At 39.8% G+C, this 18,838-nt stretch overlaps 1 protein-coding gene across 6 annotated transcripts in view; it reads left to right on the top strand.

The window, feature by feature from the left end:
• The window catches only part of myo16 (myosin XVI), a 390,437-nt gene extending 372,964 nt beyond the window's left edge, over positions 1-17,473 (top strand). For all 6 annotated transcript variants that reach the window (XM_072578153.1, XM_072578149.1, XM_072578148.1 and 3 more), the window contains 3 exons: positions 3,105-4,292; positions 13,941-14,105; positions 15,044-17,473. In XM_072578153.1, coding sequence (XP_072434254.1) covers positions 3,105-4,292; positions 13,941-14,105; positions 15,044-15,141 — 1,451 coding nt within the window. In that variant the 3' untranslated portion in view covers positions 15,142-17,473. The remainder of the gene's footprint in view (positions 1-3,104; positions 4,293-13,940; positions 14,106-15,043) is intronic.
• The last annotated feature ends 1,365 nt before the right edge of the window (positions 17,474-18,838 follow it).

Raw genomic sequence — 18,838 nt, 5'->3', positions numbered from 1 at the left:
AGTTATGGTAAATTTGAGCAGTGAATGAAGGTATAAATGCTCATGGATTTTGTGTCGGGTGAAGGTCATGGGTAACGATACAAGGTGTGTTCTTCCCCCAATGCACATACATTATAGTAGAATCATACAGAATAGAAAGAGACCATTGAGCAAGTAGTCTCCTTTTGAAATATTTCCATTTCCTTGCTATTTTCCTATCGTCTTACATTTATTTTTCCTTTCCAAATTTACAACCAATTTCCTTGGGAAATTTAGCACTAAAGCTGCTTCCACCATTTTTCAACCAGTGCATTCCAAATTATAATTTTTGGTGCTAAAACAAATGTATTCTTTTTTTTGCCAATTATCATTCATCTGTATTCTCTGGTTGCTAATCCTTCTGCCGGTAGAAACCATTTTTTCCCTATTTATTCTGTTAAAAGCCTTTGTTGACTTTGCTTTCTGTTCCTTTCAATTACTCGACACTATATGCATTTCACCACTTTTGATAATTTTTTCAAGGGGTGTGGATCTCACTGGCAAATACAGCATTTGTTGCTCATTCATAATTGTCTTCTTGAATCACTATACTCTGTGTAGTGTACATACATCCACAATATGGGGAACAGAGATCAGGATTTTGACCCAGTGACAGTGAACTAACAGTTATATGGTGGGGTGGCATGGTGGCTCAGTTGTTAGCACTGCTGCCTCACTGCACCAGCTTCCCAGGTTCGATTCCAGCCCCGGGCAACTTTCTGTGTGGAGTTTGCACGTTCTCCCTGTGTCTGTGTAGGTTTCCTCTGGGTGCTCTGGTTTCCTCCCACAGTCCAAAGATGTGCAGGTTAAGTGAATTGGCCATGCTAAATTGCCCATAGTGTTGGGTGCATCATTCAGAGGGAAATGGGTCTAGGTGGGTTATTCTTCAAGGGTCAGTGTGGACTTGTTGGGCTGAAGGGCCTGTTTCCACACTGTAGGGAATCTAATCTAATCTAAGTCAGAATAGTATGTCAATCATGTTGACTTATTTGAATCACTCTATCCTAAATTAAAACCTCATGATAATATATTCCAGCAATTTTCTGATATTGGACTAATTGGCCTGCAGTTTTCTGCTTTCTGTTCCTTCCTTTCTTTGAACAATAGTAGATTTGCTAACTTCAAATTAGCTTAAATAATTAAAAGGATGAAAGTAAGGTAGAGAAATTCTACAACTTTTATAATTAGGAATGCACAAGAAGCCAAAATCAGAAGAGCATACACAACTTGGAGATTTATACATCTTTGGAGGTGTTTTGGAGGGGAAGGGCCATAGAGGGATTCAAAAGCAAGGATTAGAATCTTTAAATCAAGATATATCTGATTAGAAGGCAATGCAAGTCTGCAAACAGAGGGGTGATTGGGGAATATGACTGGATGTGAGTTAGATAAGAGCAGTAGGATTTTAGACGTTGTCACATTTATGGAAGGTAGAATGTGGGAGACCAGGAGTGTTCCAGGTTAGTCCAGCCAAGAGGAAGCAGGATGAGGTTTTCAGCAGCAGATAAGATGGAGCAAAGTTGGATGATGTTACCGTGGTGGAAGTAGGCAATCTTTGTGCCATCATGAATATGAGGTTGGAAGCTCATCTCAGAATCTTTTGTTACAAAAAAACTGATTTAACCTCAGGCAGTTGTCCATTCCAGATAATGGTCATGACGTTCTCTGAGGGGACATGAACCACAAGTCATGGAGAATCTGGACTCCACAAAAATTGTGGAAATGGGTCTAGGAGATTCCTATCTCCATCTGGGAGCTGGTCAGGTCAAGAATGCATTGTGTAGACTCATTATGTGAACCTTTATCCTATGTGTGGTCCACATTAAATCTTGCAATATTGCCTCAGCCACTATTTTTAAATGGATATAGACTCCACGAAAACCCATCCCTGTATCTACACACTAATGTAGACATCAATCCCAGCACAAGCAATAGGTTCAATTTATAGTGTCAATGGCCATTCTGGACCCATAGCCAGGATGAGGCTTTTGTTGCTTTATTTTGAAATCTGCCTTTAAACATCTCTTCACCTTAACATTTTCTGCCATTATTTTTACTCTTTTACAAAACACCTGCATCTGACAGGATGAAGCTCTGTCTTTTACCAAATCTTCTGATCAAAAGTCTTGATCTTGACTTCCCTCCATATGCTTTTGCTGTATCGTGTCAATCACTCAAAATCTCCTGCTCTTAATCTAACACAATGCCTTCCAACCAGACTTTCAGGCTTTGAAATGCACCAACTTGTCTCTTTGCTAGTAGTGCTTGTAATAAAAGAGATTACGCTGTAATTTTTGGTGACTCCAGTTCACAAGAAATTTGATGACCGTAGCCAGGGCAAAGAAAGATCAGCCAGCAATTCTACATCTTATATATAGCATGGCTTTGAACCTTTGACGTAATTAGGAATACACATCGTTATAAAAGACCACTCCATGACACCCATCTCATTCCCTAAGCCCATGCCCAATCATCTGCTGTCCTGATGTTGAATGTGAAGATTACTACCTAATACTCATTTCAAAATAATGGCGAGAAGGTGCAGTATTGATGATGGACTAGTCCCTGAAATCCTGTACTTCAACAGGGAGTTGAGCAATGGCATGGTAGTTCAGTAGTTAGCATTGCTGCCTCACAGCACCAGGGGCCCGGGTTCGATTCCAGCCTCAGTGACTGTCTGTGTGGAGTTTGCACATTCTACATGTGTCAGTGTAGGTTTCCTCCAGGTGTTCCGGTTTCCTCCCACAATTCAAAAGGTGTGCACCTTGGGTGAATTGGCCGTGCTAAATTGCCCATAGTGTAAGTTATTAGTCAGGGGTAAATGTCTGGGTGGGTTACTATTTGGAGGGTCAGTGTGGACATGTTGGGCCAAAGGGCCTGTTTCCACATTGTAGGGATTCTAATTCAATTCTAAGAAAAAGAGGCTGAATGGAGGGGTGCATATCCAATCATCACAAAAAATTCCAGAAACATCAAACTTATTTGTGGAATGCATTGTACTGACAAACATTCAAGTCAATCAGGAGCATAGGAAGTTAAATAATTGATTTTTCCTCAGACCTAAACTTCTTTTCTTAAATCCACAGTTTTGACTAAACCAAGACCTCACAGTGATGATTACAGCACAATGAAAAAGATTCCCCCACCAAAGCCCAAAAGAAGTCCCAACACCAGACTGACGGGTTCATATGAAGAGATCTACGTAAGAAAACCATCTGTATCAAAATTCACAAGCACAATGACTAAAGGAGCACATAGCACGGGGACTATTCAACGCGCTGCATCTGTTGATGGGCCCCACTATAGCACTTTGACTCTCCACTTGTCCCAAGATGAGGATGTGGAGCCTGTTTATATAGAAATGGGAGGGACCGGTGGAACAAGTGGAAACTCTCTGGCAGAGGTGGAGAGTCCCGATCAAGGAGAATCTGTTTACGAAGAGATGAAATATTGTTTGCTTGACAGCAACCCTGGCACTTCCTTCTTTCCAAAGCAGACAGCTTGTCCTCCCCTTCGCACAGAAATGCAAACCCCTGTGTTGCCTGAGGATTTCAGAACCAGTACCCCTCCCGTGGCGAGCTGTCAGGAATTAGTATGTGACATTCCGCCACCATTTCCAAACCTCCTCCCCCATCGGCCCCCTCTGCTTGTATTTCCTCCAACACCAGTGCAATGTTCGCCTGCTTCTGATGAATCACCACTTACACCCCTTGAGGTGAAGAGGCTGCCAGTTCTGGAAACTAATTTGAATTACCCTGTGCAATCAGATGGCATATCACCCGCCTCTCAACCATACACAAGCCATCAAAAAGGAGAAAGTGATACACCACCATCTCCGGGACTGGGTGTGTTCAGTATATCAGGAAAGATAACTCCACCCTCGGCATCACCTCCTCTTCCTTCAATTCCTACACCACCCTACAGGCAAAGTTCACATTTTATTTTCCCACCAGACACTCCCACCTCTTGTTTTGCCAACGCAGGAAAACTAGTTATGAGCACAGATGCTCCCAAAGTACCTCAGAAACCTGCTCCCCTACAAGGAGGGACCTCTACTATCTCTGCAAGATTGCCTTGCTCACCAGTAAAAAGTTGCAGGACAGAACCTGGAAAGAGCCAACCCTCCTCAGCAGGGGGTGCGTCACTATTTCCATACTCTTCCGCTATTAATAGGCCAATTACCAGCCCACTTGATGAGCTGAACAGTCTTTTCAGCTCAGGTCGAAGTCTTCTTCGAAAATCAGCAGTAGGGATGAAGATACGGGAGCAAGCAAGTGAGTACTTTGACATCTGTACCGATAATTCTGAGATTTTACACTGCGTTATCTGTGAAATGGTGTTTTCATGGTACAATACCCAAGGCTAGAAATGTCAGATGAAATATTTTTCAAGTGGATGCAAAAATTCCCAAAGCATCATTCAACAAAAAAAAAAGCAGGGATGTTCTCTCTGCTAGCCTCACCAATATTGATCCCTCAAAGAACATTTGTAAAACAGATTTTTTTGTTCATTTATCTCATTGCTGATTTATGGGACCACATTGTGAGAGAGTGACTGGCCAAATTTTCCAAGAGTACAGTAGTGACCGTAAACCACTTTGCAATATCCCCAGATTATGAATGGAACGTTTCTTTCTTTAATGGACTCATGTATTCATTGATCAACATGAAAAAGCCAATGGTTACAGCATTTGAGGAAGGGTCACACGATCTGAAATATTAACTCTGATTTCTCTCCACAGATGCTGCCATACCTTCTGAGCTTTTCCAGTAATTTCTGTTTTCGGTTCCTATTTATAGCATCCACAGTTCTTTTGGTTTTTATTTGTTTATTGCATTTGTTTGGTTATTAAACATCAAGGGAAGCTGGAAGTATTTTTTCCATTTTGCATATAAAGTATGTAAATGTATAAATTAATGAATAATTGAATAAATAACCAGTTGGAGTGAGAAGTTGCATTTATAAAACAGTTTATCCCACCTTTAAGACTTTTCAAAGTTGTCTTCTCTGATTGATTACACCAATCTACACAGAGTTAGACCCCACAAAAATAATTGATAAAAGAGTGTCTATTGTGTGTTGCTGGTTCCTTAAGTATGGTCAAGTCACTTCCCTTTTTCTCTCCTTAAAGGGGAATGAGATTCCAATCCAATTTTGTAAATCATCCATTCATCGCCGATCCCTCTCTCCTTTCAGAGTGAGTTTGTAGGTGACTGCTACAGACTGAAATGGCTACCACAGGCTCTGTTACACTTGAGGCTGCTGGTGGTGATGGGAACGGCTGGATGGGGTTTTGTGTGGCATCACGCTCCTTTCCCTGTTTTCGCTTGGATTCTACATTTTCCTGACGGCAGGTCTCCAGGTACTCGACACCTTCCTGGATACTCCTCCACTTGGGCCAGTGATTCCCAGGTGTCTGTGGGAAGGCTGCACTTCACCAGTGAGGCCTTGAGGGTGTCCCTGAAGCACTTCCTCGGTCTACCTGGGGCTCGCCTGCTATTTCGGAGTTAAGAGTAGAACACCTGCTCAGGGAGTCTCATGTTGGTCGTGGGGACGATGTGTCCAGCCCAGGGGTCAGTGCCTCGATGCTGGGGATGTTGGTCTGGTCGGGGGCGCTGGTGTTGGTGTGTCTGTCTTCCCAGCGGATTCGCAGCTTCTTGCGCGGGCAGCGTTGATGGTGTGCTCAAGTGTCTTGTGGTGACTGCTGTGGATTTACAGGAGGTTACAGTTGGAATAATAAATGAATTTTAAAAGACGAGATAAGCAAAATGAAGAGGAAAAAGCTCAAAATTGCTGGGAGAAATGCAACTGGGAAAAGTACTGTTAGCTTCCCTTGATGTTTATAAGCCATACAGAAGCTTACCACATCGTTCCTTACTTCACACTCAAGCTACAAGTCCCATTGCTATCAGTGCACATAAAAGAGATGGTAAGAACAAATATCCAATTCTTAAATTAACTGGAGATTTCCTTGGGGCCACTTTCACTCCATTACAGTTACTTTGTTGGAAACTCTACGCTTGTAAACAGAATTCTTGCCACACCAGCTTACACTGGGAGCAGTTCAATAGAAAATGGCACCCATTAATTTAGAAGGTCTGGTGTCAAATGCAGTGTATTAACTCTAAAAGCCATGATCACTCCCTAGAATTGTTTTTTCCGCTTGGATCAACTATAAAAGTAAGGAAGTGTTGCATTTATGAGCCTGCATCTGCAATATTACATACAATTTTGAGGAGGGAAGGAGTTGCATTGGAGGCAATTCAGCAGAAGTTCACTAGATTGATTCCAGAGATGAGGGACTTGTCTTATGAAAGGAGATTGAGCGGTTTAGTGCTATACTCTCCAGAGTATAGAAGAACAAGAGGAGATCTAATCGAGGGATATAAGATGCCAAAGAGGATTTGACAAAAGAGACTTTCAAAAGCATGTTTCCTTATGTGGGCCAATCTAGACTGAGATGTCATAGTTTTAGGATAAGAAGTGACAAACTTAAAATAGAGATCAGGAGACATTACTTCTCTCAAAGTGTCATTAATTTTATGGAATTTACAACCCCAGAATGCTGGGACATGGAAGAGATAAACAGATTTTAATTAGTAAGGTGTTGAAGGGTTATAGAGAGTGGTCTGGAAAGTAGAGTTGAGATCAGTCATGATCATATCAAATTGTGGAGCAGCCCCCAGAAGCTGAATTGTCTCCTCCTTGTCTAGTTCTTATGTTCTTATGGTAGCATAGTGTATATATGGTTATTTTTGAGCAGCCAGTCAGAATATTTCAATTCAACCTACAGCATGACTAGATGATAATTTTGTGGTAATGGCATTGGGTTAATAATCCAGAAAAGCAGGCAATCACTGGTGAAATTTCATTTCAATTCATATACTGTCAATGGCAGAATCCTTAGTAGCTAATGATGGCACATCAAGAACTATTTCAATTGCACAGTAACTATTTTTTTAATGTGACACTCAATGCTAATGTTGGAACTGCACAGTTAGATACCAATGCTAGTGAATTCTTCTCTGTGTCGACAGTATGATGTTTCAGGTTGTTAGGAATAGAATAGAAATTTTAAAAATATAAACCAAAAGGATTGCAGATACTGAAATCAGAAATAAAAACAGAAATTGCTGGAAAAACTCTGCAAGTCTGGCATCATCTGTGAAGAGAAATCAAAGTTTCAGGTTGACTGACCCTTCGTCAGAACTCAAAATAGAAATAAAAGTTTGTTCCACATGTTTTGCTTCTGCTTCATGGAATAATTGAGAAAAATATTAATTTGTTTCAGAAATTAACCTTAATTAATTAGAATGCATTCAAATTTTTAGCTTGGTTGAAGAGTAAGCAAAAAGAGCTAAGTTGCACTCAATAATTAGTTAATATATTCCCATTTATCAGAGAGACCTATGTTTTTTTTGTAAATATATTTATTAGCAAAATTTTTTTTAACTTTGCAAACATATAAAATTATTGAAGAATACAATCAATAACAAATATCAGTATAATAAGAGAGACCTATGTTTAAATTATCTTATTATAAGAGGATGGACATCTTTTCATCAACAAAGTGCAGACTTTAATCCTAAACGATGTTTTGTTTGATACAAATTTGACATCTCTCTCAGATTGGCCAAATACATGATTTTAGTGAGAAATAGAAACATCCCAAACCAGACTTGTTACTGAAATGATGCTTTATATTTGGCATCTAATGTTGGGAATCAAGAAAGGCTTAGCATTGTTCTCCATTAACAGTATTGATAAAGGATACATTCCATTATGACAGACAATTTCCAACATTCAGCAGTTTCAGTTCTTGACTTGCACAGACTTCACGATTTGGAGATGCCGGTGTTGGACTGGGGTGTACAAAGTTAAAAATCACACAACACCAGGTTATAGTCCAACAGGTTTAATTGGAAGCACACTAGCTTTCGGAGCGTCACTCCTTCATCAGGTGGACTTCACGAGACCTTGTTTTCCAGAGAGAGGTGGTTAACACAAACAGACAGCAATTACCTTGAAATACTTTGTCTCTGTTGCATTAGGCTGTTTTATTTGAAAGGGGCTGGCAGTTATAACTAAACTTTGAAAAACGCTGATGATACTAACTGGAAGCTAAATTTATTGCCCAGAAAGTGATGTCTCAGCAGCCCCAGTACAAACCATAGGTGCAACCTTGGCTCAAAGGTGATAACATTTTTATCTCTGAATTAGGAGATTGCAGATTTAAGTGCCAATTCAGAGATTTTAAAAGCATGATCTAGGTTAACACTACAGTGATGAGGGAGTGCTGCATATTTAGTTGTGCAATCTTTTTTTTTATAAAATGGATATCTGAGTCCATGGATGGATATAAAAGTTGCCAGGAACTATTCTGTTGATGAGTAGTTGAGCTTTTCAGGACGTTCTAGGCAATATTTGTCCTTTTACCAGCAACAAATTCAGATGATCACGTCAATAGTTTATCATTTTCTTGTGGGACCTTGTTATGCCTGTACAGGCTGCCATATTTGTATGATGTGGAGATGCTGGTGTTGGACTGAGGTGGACAAAGTTAAAAATCACACAACACCAGGTTATAGTCCAACAGGTTTATTTGGTTTACCTGATGAAGGAGCTCCGATAGCTTGTGCTTCCAAATAAACCAGTTGGATATAACATGGTGTTGTCTGATTTTTAACTATGTTTTATAAAACAGGGAAGGTTTCCAAGAATGATCTTGAGGGTGAAAGGATTGTCAAATGAGGAGCTGTTGAGGACTCTGGGTCTGTACTCAGTGGAGTTTGAGAGCATGAGGAGAGGATCTGATTGAAGCTTACAGAATACTGAGAGGCCTGGTTAGAGTGGATGTGGAGAGGATGTTTCCACCAATGGGGGAAACTAGGACCCCAGGGCACAGCCTCAGAGTGAAGTGACAATACTTTAGAACTGAGATGAGGAGGAATTTCTTCAGCCAGAGGATGGTTAATCTGTGGAACGTATTGCTGCAGAGGTCTGTGGAGGCTCCTTCACTGAGTGTATCTATGACATAGATAGGTAAAGGGATCAAGGAAGAAGGCAGGAGAATGTGGTAAAAAGGACATATCAAGCCATGATCAAATGTCAGGGTAGACAAGCAGGAGGCTGAAAGAACACAGCAAGCCAGGCAGCATCAGGAGGTGAAGAAGTCAGTGTTTCGGATTTACAAAGTGAAAAATCACACAACACCAGGTTATAGTCCAACAGGTTTAATTGGAAGCACATTTGCTTTCAGAGCGACGCTCCTTCATCGGGTGATATCACCTGATATCATTGATATCACCTGATGAAGGAGAGTCGCTCCAAAAGCTAGTGTGCTTCCAATTAAACCTGTTGGACTATAACCTGGTGTTGTGTGATTTTTAACTTTGGACATGCCAGTCCAACACTGGCATCTCCAAATCAATGTTTCATATGTAATCCTTCTTCAGCACTGGGGATGGAGCACAGGTGAGTTTAGGTGAACACAGGTCGATCACCATTGGTTGGTCAGTGGGAGGAATTAAACCGGTGAGTGGCGAGGAGAAAAGGTCATCATGATCAAATGGCAGAGTAGTGTCAATGGGTTGAATGGTCTAATTCTATTTCTTATAGTCTAACAGAGACTAAGTTTTATTGGTTTTAAAGTATTTTAAACTGACCTGGCGTTATGAAAGGCACAGTAATGAAGGACAATTCACGATATAAAGGGCAATTGTATTGGTATCTCCTACTGCAGCTGCTTACAAACTACCGACAAGTTATGAAACAAACACATCACAGTCTGAGGAGGTGCTAGTGATTGACTACACATATGCTTCCTTAACAAAGGAATAAAGACATCATATCACAACGTTGACAAAAATTAGCAATAAAGGACAACTCTCATAATATTCAAAAAGACATCTGCTGCACTTCTTGCCCCTTGAGTCAAACTATCAAGTTAAACTAACTGGTCCGAACATCTGAGTCTCACTCTTGTAGAAAATGGATTAAGATTAGGATTGATAGTCCTAATCTTACCAAGCAGCAGGAAAATCGACATTACCGGAAAAGCCCTTCATCAGGAAGATCATACCTTACAAATAGAACAGAGTGGAAGGGCTTTCCTGATGGAGGGCTTTTGCCTGAAACGTCGATTTTCCTGCTCCTCAGATGCTGCCTGACCAGCTGTGCTTTTCCAGCACCACACTCTTGGCTCTAATTTCCAGCATCTGCAATACTTACTTTTGCCTAGTCAAACTGGGAAATGCTGGATAATAAAGCTGGAAAGCCTGAAAAGTGTTGCTGTCACTAATAGCATTACAGGCAGGTGCTCCAAGGCAATATTGCTAAAATTAATGGTTTATTCTCCCCAGCAGCCCAATCACGAGTAGCACACACTTCCACTTCATTTAACATTCCCACCCTTTTCTGTCGGGTAGAAGATGTAAAAGTTTGCAAACACATACAAATAGATTCAAGAACAGCTTCTTCCCCACTGTTATTAGACTTCTGAACAGAGTTCTCCAATTGGAAATTTAATGTTGACCTTGCTATCTCTGCACTTTCTCTGCAACCCTAACATTGTATTCTTCACTCTGTTCTATTTCTTCAGTGATCTTCATGAACTGCATGCAGAACAAAACTTTTCACTCTACCTAGGTACATGTAACAATAATAAATCAAATCATACCAAATAATTTGATTACATTTGAGGTTTGCAAAGATTAATACTTAAAGGGGCCATTGCTCTTCAAACAAGGTTTGTTGCAGTTCTGTTCCTGGCAATGTGAGTACCAATCCTCATGACCTTCCTGTGTTAAACTTGCCTTGGTGTATCAGTGATGCTAACTTGAGGAGATGCAGGTGCATGCTTCTAAGTTTAGAGACTTGCTTAGCTTTATCTATTTCAGCACCATACAAGGAGTAGCATGTTGCTTATTTTTTGTACTAAAAGTGCATGACTTTATATTTATTTGCATTGAATTTAAACTTTCAACACTGTATCCCTTTCTGGTTTGATACGTTCAAGTCACAAGCACAAATTGGAGAAAGCATCACAGTGGTGAGCAGTCTTGTTTTAGAGGACAACATTTGTACCAGTTATTTTTCTCCAGTTTGACCATCTCAAGCAAGACTCTGCACCAGAGCAATTGAACACTTGATTATTACTCAGCTGTTTATTTTAATCTGGCCATCTGGAACCACCAAGTGTCACACAAAAAAACAGGTCGCATTTCTTCAATAATTTCTTTTTGATGGTTCAAGCAGTTGGTTATCTGCATTCGGGTCACTGTGTAAAAAAAAAAGTGAAATTTCTAACACACACAAAAACAATTACACAGTTTTGACAGAAAAAATTGGAAATTCAGCTATAGAATTGCTGAAATCACGTTAGAAATGTTTAGAGTCCATTTTAATGCCTTAGCTTGACCATCGATCTGGGCAGAGAAATGAGTCTGCCTGTTCCTCGGACACTGGGAATTGTCAGCTTGCTGTTTGGGGAATGAAGAATTATGTGCCACAGTGTTCACTGTTCACCTACTGAATGACAATTCTCAAAATGCACCATTAACCCACTGCCCAGGTCTACCAGTTGGAGAGTTGTGAGAAAATTTCAGCTGCTCTTTAGGAATTGTGTTACACTGCTCAGGATGGACGCAAGATGAGATCAACATGGGGATGGGTAACAGTGAACCTAGTCCAGGTGTGCTCTCCTGACAAGCAGACAGGGTGATGCCAGGAGGTACAATGCCAGTGGAGGAAGAAAACACATTCCCGTCTAACTGAGAGCTCTCCACGATCACCGTGCCTCCCACCCCCTGCTCCTTGGAGGATCAAGCTGGGGATGTCTACCCCATCTAGACACTTGCACCCTGGGATCGCCCCGCCAAATCTCTAGGGCCAATGGGCTCCATATCAGAGCTGGCTCCTTCCACCTCAGCTACATAACCGGGAAGCGCACTGAGACATGGCGAGACGGAGAGAAAGAAGCAAACATACTGAGCCCACTGGCATGGGTGAAGGTGGCTGTTTTGCAACACGGACAGTGTACTTAAATGCTGATGACTTTAACTTTCATGGATCTGCTTTTGAGTCTCTGTGGAGGTGCTCAACACATTTCCACAGCAGCTGACTGCAGTTCATGGTCACAATGATGGAAGCCTACACAGACAGACAACTGAGCCATCCGCAAACAGAGGGAGCAAGGCATATAGATGGCATTGGGTCATGTTGAGACCTTTGGCCCGCCTCATTAAACATCCCAAACATTTGGTTCCCTGAGTGTAACTGTGAGAGATTTGTCCAGCAGTGGCTGTATCAAAGAAATGCCCCTTACAGACAGACAGAGTCAATGCTTTTACAATGGCCAAGGGGTGAGCAACCTGCATGCCTTTGTGCAACCTTTCTATGGCCTATGTTGTTCTCTATTAAAAGCCATATTTGATTTTTTTGATACAATCCTCTCTCTCAAAGCTCCAATTGCTTACTCTGCCCTCCCGAAATGAGGTAGCAAGCATTTTCTTCTCATTGCATAGCTTCAGTTCCAGAACAATGGAAGCTGACAGTGAGTGTTCCTCTCCAGCCACAGCCTGAGCATGTCAGTGAGATTCCCTCGATCTGCCTGTTCCTGATTTACAGCAATTACTTGAATATTTTTGTTTCCTCTGCCAAAAACACTGAAGATAACTAAACGTCAGTTCTCCCATGAAAGGTAAAAGTGTTAGATCATGTTGCTCAATTATAAAATCTTTCTTTAAATAGCATTGTCATTGTGTCCTGAGGAAGGGTTACTTGACCCAAAGCATTAACTCTGATTTCACTCCTCAGATGCTGCCAGACCTGCTGAGCTTTTCCAGCAATTTCTACTTTTTGTTTCTGATATACAGAATTTGCAGTTAAGAGTCATAGAGATGTACAGCATGGAAACAGACTCTTTAGTCTAACTCGTCCATACTGACCAGATATTCTAATCTAGTCTCATTTGCCAGCAATTGGCCCAAATCCCTCTAAACTCTTCTTATTCATATACTGTATCCATTCAGATGCCTTTTAACTGTTGTAATTGTACCAACCTTCACCACTTCTTCTTGCAGCTCATTCCATGCATGCACCACCCTTTGCATGAAAAACGTTGCCCCTTAGGTTCCTTTTAAATCTGTCCCCTCTCACCCTAAACCTATGACCTCTAGTTCTGGACTTCCCCCATGACCGGGAAAAGACCTTGTCTATTTACCTATACATGCCCCTCATGATTTTATAAACCTCGATAAGGTCACCCCTAAATTCTTTAAGTTTTGAACATTACCATTATGTTTTGTTTTTGTTTAATAGAGATGATTCATAAATTTACTCCAAGATTAGCACCTAAAAATGAGTCACCTATCTTTTTGTTTGTAATGTAAATTCTCCACAGCTATTCCTACAACACAATGACATTACTTTCCACTCAGGAGAAATATAATTGTTCTGCAATTAATGAGCACCACATTACAATTCACCGTACCCATATGAGTTGGCATTTTGTTTTGCATTTTCTGACTTTTCAGAGGCAAAGTACTTGGAAGAAATGATTTTGATTTAAATTTTGTTTTTAATTTTATTGTCACATGTACTCAGGTACTGGAGTACAGTAAGAAAAGTGTATAATGTCACCACACAAGGCACCACCTTCATGATCGAGTACCTAGGTACAGAAACATAAGAACAGGGTAGAAGGAAAGAACAAGTTAAACATGCAGTAATTATAGTATAGCATAAAACAAACAAAATAAGGTTAAAAGTTACACATTGCAAACCTTCTTAATTTTAAGTAGAAAGTAAAGAAATAAAGCTGAAAGTTCAATCATTGCAGTCTTTCTTAAGTGCTTAGCAAATCGAGATTTTTATAAAAAATATGTTGTCAGTTGCCTTTCATTTATTTTTGTCTTTAACAGGCACAAATAGTGAAAGGAGTTTGGGTCTGTCTAACAGAGAAGAGAACTGTGAAACAGAAAACGTATCAGAGACACAGGATAGAAACGCTAATAACCCTTTGACCACTTTGCCTCCTGAGGTATCTGCAGTTCCAGCAGTGGAGAATGGAAATCAACTTTTGAATGGTAATTTGTATTTCACTTAACAGTGAGCTGTTACAGCTGTGCATGCAGTGAATATTCACAAGTGAAAACACTATCCTGAAAAAAATATTCTGTCCCTCCTTGAGATCTGATATCTCCGCAAGTACTCTTACTATGTAAAATCCTAGAGTCTGCAAGCAGCCATACACGTATTATAGACATTCTTGAGTGATGGGAACTCAGGACTCGCATTAATTCCTGGATGTTTGGAATTCCTACAAATGACAAATAGGCAATAGCAAAATGACCAGTACTATGCTGTAAAACTTACTGGCACGTACTGTTTGCTTATTTAAGATGATTAGAAAATCTGATTTTGTTTCAAAGTTTGCAAAGTTTCCAGGAATGAAAATCTGAATTACTCAGAATTGGAAAGCTAAAGTCTATTACATTCCCTATATGTGGATGTTTTATTTATTGAATTATAGAACAAAAGACGTGTTTACTGTATAGTGTATTCATACCAATAGTGAGGAGGACTTGGATTGTAGGTGAAAGTGAGGACTGCAGATGCTGAGGGTTAGAGTCAAGAGTGTGGTGCTGGAAAAAGCTTTTCCAGGACTTGGATTTTGTCTAGTTGATTCTTATTGATTCACTTATTTCAATTCATTTAAACGTTTTTTTCAAAAATGTTGAATCCTACACTGGATTTCATATAGGAATTGGCCTGTAATTCCATTGCATACAACTGAAATAGGAGAAGTACAAAAGAAACATGAAAATCAGCTTGTTTAAGCTTCAATGGGGCAAATAAGTTATGCCACATGTTCAGAAGCTCACACCAATCCCATGTAACAGCAGACTGAGAACATGTAAATTTTGCAAGCTTTGTGACATCGTTTTGGAGGGACAAAAGTAAAAAAAAATTAAGCTTAGCACTTATACAATGAGGTAATAATGTACAATGGCATTTGTCTCAGATCCCTCTCTCCGTGGAGTAAATTTTCAGGAATTACGATTGAATTCCCAGCATGGAGTCTCACTTGACAGCAACATGGACTGGAGAATCGGACACTGAGGCCAACACTCAGGATTCATGCTGCTCAGTACCTTTGCTGATTTTCTGTGCTCTGTTTGAACAAGACCACGCCAGGAAGTTTTCTGAAAATGGCATCCTCTTTATGAGCAGAGTTGTTAAAGGATTAACTCCTGTGCTTAAATCACAGACACAGGAACTTCAGAAGGGCTTGCTGACTGATCTCGTGCTAACGTCACATATTTTGTTTATCTTTCATTTCCATAAAACATCATGTTGTGGAAAACCGTACCTCCCAAATTATGTCTGACACTGCTGACCTAAATGAGTCCAAATAAAACTGAATAGTTAAAATAGAATGATAGTCATTTTGAAGATTATGCTGAGTTCATTCCATATATAGATATTTTTCTCATAAGGATCCAGCCTGCTGGAGCATTTTTCACTTTCTGGGCCTGATATTTGACACCTGTGTAAGAGATATAAAGTGAAGACAACAATAACCAATCTAGCAGGACAGAAGCCCATGTTCAGTCTACACTTGGGCATGGACCACTGCTAAATTGGTTGGGAACATCATCAGTCATCTTTGAATGTAGAGTCATTGAGATGTACAGCCCGGAAACAGACCCTTAAGTCCAACTCGTTCACACTGACCGAATACCCTAAACTGATCTCGTCCCATTTGCCAGCATTTGGTCCATATCCCTCTGAACCCTTCCTATTCATATATCCATCCAGACACCTTTTAAATGTTGTATCAACCTGCATCACTTCCTCTGGCAGCTCATTCCACACACGCACCGCACTCTGCATGAAAACGTTGCTTCTTAGGTCCCTTTGAAACCTTTCCCCTTTCACCCTAAACCTATGCCTCTAGTTTTGGATTCCTCTACCCTGGGAAAAAGACTTGTCTATTTATCTTATCCATGACCCTCATGATTTTGTAAACCTCTATAAGGTCATCTGTTTGAACTGAATGCTGCCCTAAGTTCTACATTGAAATGAGCTCTTGTCCATATAATCAACTGGACTCTGAAATTTGCTTCCTCTGTCTTGTGGCAATTCTGAAGAAGAGTTACATCAGACTCAAAATGTTAACTCTGTTCCTCTCTCCACAGATGCTGCCAGACTTGCTGAATTTCTGCAGCACTTTCTGGTTTTCCAACACCGGGAGTATTTTGCTTTTATTTTCTTACTCTAGTTGGCCCTTGGTCTCTGAAAACTTTGAATAATAATATTCATGCCTAACAGCCTATCCAAAAAGCCTAAAAAAAAGAGACCATTAAAAGTTGTTCAAAAAAATACTTCATAACTTTGAAAATGCTCCTGCACGATACAACATCCAGTTTGAATATCAACGTTTGCCCCCTTCAGTTTGTCTTCTTCCAACAGGTGTCAAGGCCAGTTAAAACATGACGCGAATATTTGTATCTGTGGATCTTTTCAATTAGGTTCATGAAATTAAGGTGGTTCTTGATCCTATCCAGGCCACTGGAAACCCATTTGGCTTATTGTGCTGACGTCTCTAGTCACTGCCAGTTATTCAATGTAGCCTTGCTGTTGGTGAAATCCTGAGCTACATGCCAAGTGGAGGCGAAAATGCTCTCTTCTAAGATAAAGGGGTATTTTAGTTTTCACTTCACTTGTAAACTGCAGGATCATAAGCAGTATTGGAATCTGAATTAAATCTGGCCTAACTCCTGAAGTGATTTGGAGATGGGACAAAGGAAAATTATCCTAGAAGCAAAATAGAAGGTCTTTTTTTCTGTCTAGTGTCCATTACTTTACGACGGTAGATTTTACTGTTCATATGACTTTTACAGAATTCAAAATGTAGTATTATGGTAAAGATAGTTAATAATCAAATATATTAATTCTCTGATTAATGCCTAAGAAGGCAATTAAGCAGGTCGTTGTTGATGCATCTAAACAGCTGATCGTACAGACCTTCAGAAAGAACACTGCACTCCAAAATGATCTGACTGCATTATCCTCCTCCTCCCCTCACCCCTTCCAGTGCAAAAAAAGAACCATGAATAAAATGTAATGTGTACTTTACAAATGTTTAAAAGTATTTATGTTGTATCATAAATTATGTTTACAATCTAATTGTGTTTGATGGTAACATGTTGGGGCACAATTGCCTCTCTTGCATGTTGTTTTTGGTGCTTTTTCATTTCAAACTGGATCTCTCTTTCAGGAAGCTGCATTTCTCCGGGTGATGTGGTTTATGCAGTCCAATAAACTGATATTGAGTCTTTGCTTATTTTAGTAACACTTTGCTTTTGTAATTTCCAGTGTAATATGATTGATCAAATCCTGGTCTAAAATTTCTATCAGTGTCATATCTCCGATGAATTACATTTTCAATAAAAAGAATATATTTCAGTGTATTCTTATTTTCAGTTCAAATAAATTAAATGGATAGATCTTTGAGTTTCTGGGCTCTTATAGAAGATTTTTTTTTCATGGCTGCACATCTTTTTTTTCAGTACTGGCACACATCAGTTATTACGTGGTGCAGTTATAACTTTTAAAATGCCAAAGAAGTTGTCAGAGTCATGGGCTTCAGTTGTTAGATGTATGGTTAAAGAAAAAGTTTTGGAGTTTTAGAATTCTGATGTGTTAGAAGTTGACCCATCATTGCCCGGATTTATGTTCAAATCTGACCCAAAATATGGCAATAAAAATCTATTGGAAGTACTATCTATGGGATGAGACAGCATACCAAAGCTTAATCTGTCTTCTTAGATGCATGTAAAAGATCCCACTACTGTAGTTTAAAGAAAATAAGCAAGTTCTCCTTTCATGACAAAAAAGTTATCCCTCCTACAAAACGTAACCCAAATGAATAGTTAGTTATCCCCTTGCTATTTGCGAGATCTTGCTACATGCGTATAGGTTGACACATTTTATTAGAGCATTATCTCCAATACAAGTGGACTTCATTGTCAGTGAAATGCTTTGGGGAATCCTGGGAAATGTGTTTCGACAAGTCATGAACTGTGTCAAATAAACGTGAGTCTTTCACTTTCCTTCTCTCCTTTTTAATGGTTCATGGATGTCATCTTTACAAACTGTAACTTGTAAAGATGGATGGAATTTTAATCTTATCCTAAATGAAATTGTTTATTATATTCTAGGTTTTCAGGAGATCAAATTCAGTTTGACAGATTTGTATGCAGTTCTTGCATATGCAGTTGTATATTTAATGTCTGTTTGAAGTTTATTCACCACTTAGTTTTCCAAGTAACGCAAGTATTTCCCAAGTCTATATGAAGTGAAACCTGTGGAATTCTCTGCCACAGATGGCAATTAAAGCCAAAGGTTTTCAAGAAAGAGTTAGGTATAGTTTTTCAGACTAAAGGGATCAAAAGTTAGGGGGAAAAGTTGGAAGCAGCATTCTAAGATAGATGATCAGCTAAGATCATAATGAATGGTGAAACAGTCTCCAAAGGCTGAATAGCCAACTGCTGATACCATTTTCTGTGTTTCTATGAAGCCCACTAGGTCAAAATCATGAATTATATAATAGTGTTACAATGGCCCTTCCATTGCAGGTGAGGTCTTGGCAATTTATCCAAGAAACTGCCCCCATCATCTCTGTCCAGCAACCATGTCATAACATGAAGCAAACCAGCTCTGGGGGCAAAATAAGAGAATAATTAGTTTTGTGAAGATGTGAAATGCTGAATAAATTTAGTTTTGGCGGAGCAAGACTCTTTTCCCCCTCACC

The sequence above is a fragment of the Chiloscyllium punctatum genome, chromosome 9, assembly GCF_047496795.1.
Source record: "Chiloscyllium punctatum isolate Juve2018m chromosome 9, sChiPun1.3, whole genome shotgun sequence".
Lineage (NCBI taxonomy): Eukaryota > Metazoa > Chordata > Chondrichthyes > Orectolobiformes > Hemiscylliidae > Chiloscyllium > Chiloscyllium punctatum.
This window is presented reverse-complemented; position numbering and strand designations above follow the sequence as displayed.